Genomic DNA, 6,265 nt, shown 5'->3' on the forward strand with positions numbered 1-6,265 from the left:
CACACACACACACACACACACACACACACACACACACACACACACACCTTGTGGCTGTGAGGACCGGAAGCTGCGAGGCGGAGGGAGTTACGCTTCTGTGAAATGAAGCTAAACTCACCCTCTTGAGCTTGGTGACGTTCTCCTCCGCCGTCAGTCCGTTCAGAGCACCGGAGATACCGAGGAAGGCTCCCAGGAAACACGGAGCGAAGCACAACTAGGACACAGGAAATAAGAAGAGGAAGCCAACTTCAGAAAAGAAAGCAAAAAAAAACAATAAAAACATCACCTCGGTGATGGTTAAATACTTGGCACCTGGAGTTAAAGTCTATTAATTGGTGGCATATATAGAAATATAGAAATTTAATAGAAATTGTCATTTCCAATCGGTACCGTTTATACTAAATGTAAGAAAATCTAATTTGTTAAAGCTGGTTGAGCTCAGAAGATGTGCAAACATGTGTGAGTGTAAGATGCTAAAAACGCTCGAACAGTTTGTTTGATTGGTGCATCAGGTTATTGATGTTGGCGTCTTACAGCTTTACTTTTGTTTTAACGGGAAATTTACCGTACATGTTAATTATTGATCTACTGTAAATCTTTAAAAGTCAAAACAAAATGTTATTAAAGATAACCTGTCGAACTTGTGAATAACATTCCTGTGAAGCTACATTTGCCTCCATACAGTGATGGTACATGTTTGGTCTTTGGACGCTTCCACTCGTGGAGTCTCTGCTCCCGAATTTCACACTGGACCAACACGGTGGTGTTTTTCCTGTATTACAAAGATAGTTCACGGTGTTCTGGAAAGTAGTTGCTGAATCCGTCTTCATTTTAGAGAAAAATAATGTGGGGCAGATTTGTTTCACCCCCTCATGAACTGAGAGACTTTAGTTGGGATTTTAACAAACCAAACAAAATGTTTTTGTGGATCAGGTCAAAGAAAATAAATCCTTTTTGTGGATCTGAAGCACATAGACCGCCTTAAATCTCTCAATGGCACTTCAGTCATCGCTGAGGCCGAGGGAGCGGCGCACACATAACTACTCCAGCGAAGGAGTGGACCCTTTGCTTCAGTAGAGAGGAGAGATTTGAAAGCTCCGAAGTCTTGTTCTGCAGTGGTTGTTTTTTAATCTGCTGCCGTTTGATTGAATGAAACACCAGAGGGCAGAGTGGAGAAACTGCACAGCCCTCTGTGAGAGAATTTGACAGTTCCTTCCCGACAAAGAGACGTCCGTCAGCCTGATGTGAGGAAATTGTGTCCCTGTGGTCCGGCCTCATCCGCCCCGTTAGGCCCAATCAATGAGCGGAGCCTGAGCTGAAGACTCACAGTGGTATGGGTGTATCTTTGAGCTCGTGTCCACTTTGTTTCTTTGCTTGCTGAAACCACTTCTGTTCATTCGCCATGCTCCTGACCGGCGCTCCCACACCTTAAACATCGAAGTCAAGGACCCAGCACGGCTCAGTTTAGACGTTTAGATCAAGGCTAATTACTGTTACCACAATGACAAGTTCTATAATTAGAACTAGCAGGCTTCACAGAAGCTCACAGACAACATTTAAAAAAGGACAGAGAGAGAGAGGATTGATTGTGTGAGCATCAAAAGAACTAAATTAAATAAATAAGTTCAAGCACTTTCTCTATTTTATTTTAAGGCCTTCAAACTCAAACTTCAAGGACCCGTGTGAACCATGAACAGCAACAGTTAGTAGCAGTAGAAGGAGAGAGGGATGCTGTTCTCACCTGGTCGACCAGCATTTTCTTCATGGCGGCACTTTTCGTTCCTCCAACCACCAGTCGGTCCAGAACTTTGTACCAACTGCCGATTACTGGACCCTTAGTTGTAAAAAACAAAAAGAAATGATGATTAACTTATTCTCTAGCGCTAAACCTTCACACTAAAGAAACCTCAGGGGCTTTCTGTCCATCGCATCGCTCTGAACTGTAGTGTCTGCATGCAGACTGCACATTGATTGAATTTGAGCCACTAAACGTGTATTATTCATGTGAGGAAGTCTGATCCATGACGTATGACTTATGAGACAGTCGTTACCTTCCAGATGAAAGAGCAAAACATGTCTTAATGCAACACAAATCCTGTGCGTGATTGAAGAGCCGTCTATAGCGACAAACCTCTGTACGTCTTCTCTCCATAATTACTCCATAATAAGGACGAGGCAGCCGATTGGCCGAACATAAGACGATCATGGACATAAACTTGAATTCACAAACATACAAAAGGCACGAAGAAACACTGGGCAACATGGATGAGCACGTTAGCGTGTCATCTATAAAAGGGATTTTTGATGCTGTTAGATGTTGGGCGGCTGTGGCTGCGGGGCTGGTGGTCAAGGTTGACGGTTCAATCCCGGGGCGCTTTACAGTTTAAGAATATAACTTTCTTTTTTTACCATTAATAGCTTAATTTAGATTTGCTTTCTCATATCCGATAAACAGCCACAATAAAAAAATCACATATCTTGTTATTATACTATTTTGCACTTTATTTAACTTTACTTGTTTTGTGTACATGTGGACAAGCGTGTTAAATCATGCATGTTGTTTATGACGGAATAAAATCAATCAAATCCTCACAAAACTTGCCACACCAACACTTTTTTAAATTTATTTATGTGTTTATACAAACGACAAGAGTCCAGGGGACGCTTACCACGAAGAAGAAACCAATGCTCATCATCTTGGCCGTGCGCCGCACGTTGTGATGAGCCAATCCTCTTCTCTCAATCAGCTGTTGGGCGATGACATCACCGACGCCCATCAGAGATCCTGGAGGACAAACAGGGAGACAGATACCGTGTCTGAGCACAGCGGCGACACAAATGTACAAATGGAGACGGTGTTTTATATATTTTTCACATATTTTCTCTGCAGCTACAAGAGAATCTGTTCATCTGTATTCAGGTCTTATTTAGACCATAAATACAAGCAGTCAGGTGACAAAAACTGTTATATAATATAAATTCACTTTAGGTCCGTTTATTTTTGCCAAAATAGTTGCGATTCACACTGTTGTATTGAAAATCAAAAAATATTTAAAACTATTAAAATGGGACCAAAAATGACAGTAATCTCTTTATCTTATTCTTTAAACAGCAATATTGTGAGAGTCAGTTTATTTCTTTTATAATTCCTGTAAAAAAAAAAAAGTACCTCAAAAATTGTACTCAAGTACATGTACTTTGTTACATTCCACTACTACTACTAATAGTAGGTCTTACAGTTTTGACATATTTCATTTAAACTCTATCGCCTCTGGTTGATGATGGGCTTCAGACAGATGGGGAGCGCTGCCTCCATCTAGTGGTGATTAAACAGCACTGCGATGAAATACTAAAATCCATTTTCTTCAAACATGAACATTTAAACACCTGCTCAGATGTTTGGAACACAGGAAGTGTTACATTTTGCAGCGATGTCATGTTCGGCTGTGGTCAGATTAATAGACACACGACAGGTCTGACGTGCTTTTCTGCATGTGGCCCTTCATATCGCTGACTTTTAGAGGAAAGTCACTTTTGGAATTTCTGGGAATGTTTGGACAAAAAGGGTCAAAGGTCAAGAGCTCCGATTTTTGAGAGCGTTACCCTCAAGCTGTTTGGGAAAACTGCCTGAGCTATACGCTTCCCTTCTCACATCCTAAAAAGCTGTTGTTGCAGCTTCTACCGAAAAGCAGTTATTTTCATCATTAATGAATCTTTTTATTATTTGTGTGAAAACTTAAGTTATATGATTATGGCATCAAGTTATTCTGATTGCATACGTTTTGTTGATAGAAAACACATCTTGTGTAAAGTGACTCCATTGACAAAAGCTCACAAGTTAAGAGAGCCAAAATAGGCATTTTATAATTGCTTAACTTGTCTGATGAAGCTCTAAATACAGTTACGTTACAAGGTGAACACACACACACACAAAAAAAATGGTGGTCACTCAGTTCGAAGGCCTCTCTTTGTTGATTCTGAAACTGGAGCAAAGGTCCAGCAGTTAAAATGTTAGGCCCCATGTTTCAGAGGCAAATATAACTTTGCAGATTTAGATGATTAATACAAAATATAAAAACGACAACAATGACTGTATCCATAATATTAATCCAGCATTATAATATCTAATAGTCTGAAATGAGCCATTGTGCATATTGAGTGCTTGACTTTTGGCACTTTAAGTTATGCAGTATATATGTAGTATTCCTACCAGCGGTCACTAACTGTACTGTCCAGGGGTATTTGGTCATCAACACTTGGTAGGATCTCCACAGGCCCGCCATTCTCCCTGCTAGGAAGAACAAGAAGAAATCATGAAAAGGGATGCTGCAAAAACGTGATGTTGTCCAGTAACCCGCCCACCGTCAGGGAGGCAATGTGACTCAAAACCAAGCCACCCCGCTGATAAGCTCCGCGATATGGTCAATTACGGCTGGTCGATTAGTTCAAGTTGTAAAAACTGCTACCGAACACCCTCCACTGGATGAAACGGAGACATTGTAATATAAAGTTAGTTTGTAATTAAGCGTAATTAAGAGTCAACGCTGAATTGAAGAGTGGCTTCAAATAATAAAGTTAAAACATAAAACAGGTTGTGATAGATACAAACAACAACGGAAACAACCAAGACAACTTTAATGTCACTTATTTAAACTCGGTTCGTCGTAATGTCCGGTCTCGTTCTGGCTAGAGGTAACGTTACAAGTAAATATTAGCAGCATTTAGCAGCAACGTCAATTAACGTTGACTGCGTTTATCCAGGTTGTTGCTAACTAGCTTAAAGTCCGTAACAACGAGTGAATCAAAATAACTTCTAACGGTATTCATTTCTTTAAATGTTCAAGAGCTGCTACTGCTTACAAACACAACTATCACCGCACGAAACACAACTTCAACGTGTATTAATACTCACTACATTACAGTCAATGTAAGTCAAATGTGCACGTGAGCCCCGGCTCCACCGGGTGAGCTGCTGATGATGCCTTCACGTGTCTGCATCGGGTCCGAATTGTGAGTTCTAGGTTACACAAGTACTGCAGACAAGCACATTCACTTCGTTGTAAATTATATCAGGAATTACTTAAGTAAAGAGCTAAATTAGGAGGCTCTTAAATGATTTGTGTTGAAGCTAAATATAAATCACTTTCTGCTAAGATACTTTAAAATCGATTAAAAACTGTTGCACAAAGATGTTACTGCTCGGTCAGGTAATGTCAATATTTGAATTGATTTAGTTGAAAGTGTAATCCTTGGCAAGTGCATACTAAGCAGATAGTCTAGAATTGTCTTTTGGACATTGAATTAACAGAAGATGGAGTAAAAACATAACGGTAGTTTTATTGCCACTTCGTTTGGCTTCAATGCAAAAAATGTCCACCTTTTAACTCTACTCTTGCTCCTAAAAGCTATTATTTCCTACAATCACAGAAGGCAGCATTAAGGCTGCAGTGTGTGTCATTTCCGCTGTAAACAACAAATATTGAAATCTGCTGCCCTCCTTTGGTAAACCCCGGTACAGGGCCAAAAAAACACGTGACCAATGGCTGATAGTTAAGACACTGTAGTGAGCTTAATGGCGATTGTCTGTCCTCCTGAAAAGTGAGCATTAGCTCTTGTAGAAGACCTTGGATGGTTTGAAGAACAGAGTATTCTTTTTTTGCATGTGATTGAAGATGCATCATTAATGACCTCCTGTGGTGGAAATGTTCTCCACATAACTTACAACAACAAAATATCTATTATTAGCCTGTTTTATTATGTTCAAGCTGGGATCACTGGTATCATCTCCATCCCCTCTTTCAAAAGAGAGGGGCTGCAAGAAGTCTGACCCCAAACAAACATCAACAAAAAAATGGTTGTTGATGGAGGGTGAGGATGCAGTTGTCCCTCTTGATCAGCAGCTGCCTCAGTTACGTTTGCTGTAAGAGATATGAGAAGATAAAAAGGTTGTTAAAACGTACACGTTCATTGAGTAGCATGTGACACCCTTTTCCCTCAAAAGGTCACCCTTGGGTGCCATAAAAATTGTATGTAGGTAAAGATAAGCTACAACACTAACTATTTAATTTCATTATAACTTTGACGAATAAAGTGGTCAACTTTGGAACTTTTATAACTATCAACGTTTCCAGTGATCTACTATCACTGGTAGAACTAGGATCTCATGTACGTATGTCATGGAGGACTATATGAAGTAGAACTTGGATCTTATGTACATGTGTCATGGAGGACTGTATCATGTAGAACTAGGATCTCATGTACATAT

At 40.1% G+C, this 6,265-nt stretch overlaps 2 protein-coding genes across 8 annotated transcripts in view; both read right to left on the minus strand.

Moving 5' to 3' along the window:
- The window catches only part of mpv17 (mitochondrial inner membrane protein MPV17), a 22,490-nt gene extending 17,182 nt beyond the window's left edge, over positions 1 to 5,308 (minus strand). For 3 of the 7 annotated variants that reach the window (XR_004213228.1, XR_004213229.1, XM_031861605.1), the window contains exons 1-5: positions 4,913 to 5,304; positions 4,211 to 4,291; positions 2,670 to 2,785; positions 1,742 to 1,834; positions 119 to 214 (exon numbers count right to left, since the gene is read on the minus strand). Coding sequence is in view for 4 of the 7 variants with exons in the window: in XM_031861605.1 (XP_031717465.1) it covers positions 119 to 214; positions 1,742 to 1,834; positions 2,670 to 2,785; positions 4,211 to 4,283 (378 nt within the window). In the remaining 3 variants the exon portion in view is untranslated. Of the gene's footprint in view, positions 1 to 118; positions 215 to 1,741; positions 1,835 to 2,669; positions 2,786 to 4,210; positions 4,292 to 4,912 lie in introns of all 7 variants that reach the window. The other 4 variants (XR_004213227.1, XM_031861603.1, XM_031861604.1 and 1 more) reach the window with 3 other exon arrangements.
- A 578-nt stretch (positions 5,309 to 5,886) lies between these two features.
- The window catches only part of LOC116391142 (poly(A) polymerase beta-like), a 6,333-nt gene continuing 5,954 nt past the window's right edge, over positions 5,887 to 6,265 (minus strand). Inside the window, exon 18 of the mRNA XM_031861424.1 lies at positions 5,887 to 5,918. Coding sequence (XP_031717284.1) covers positions 5,906 to 5,918 — 13 coding nt within the window. The 3' untranslated portion in view covers positions 5,887 to 5,905. The remainder of the gene's footprint in view (positions 5,919 to 6,265) is intronic.

The sequence above is a fragment of the Anarrhichthys ocellatus genome, unplaced genomic scaffold, assembly GCF_004355925.1.
Source record: "Anarrhichthys ocellatus isolate YVR2014 unplaced genomic scaffold, GSC_Weel_1.0 scaffold25, whole genome shotgun sequence".
NCBI classification, from domain to species: domain Eukaryota; kingdom Metazoa; phylum Chordata; class Actinopteri; order Perciformes; family Anarhichadidae; genus Anarrhichthys; species Anarrhichthys ocellatus.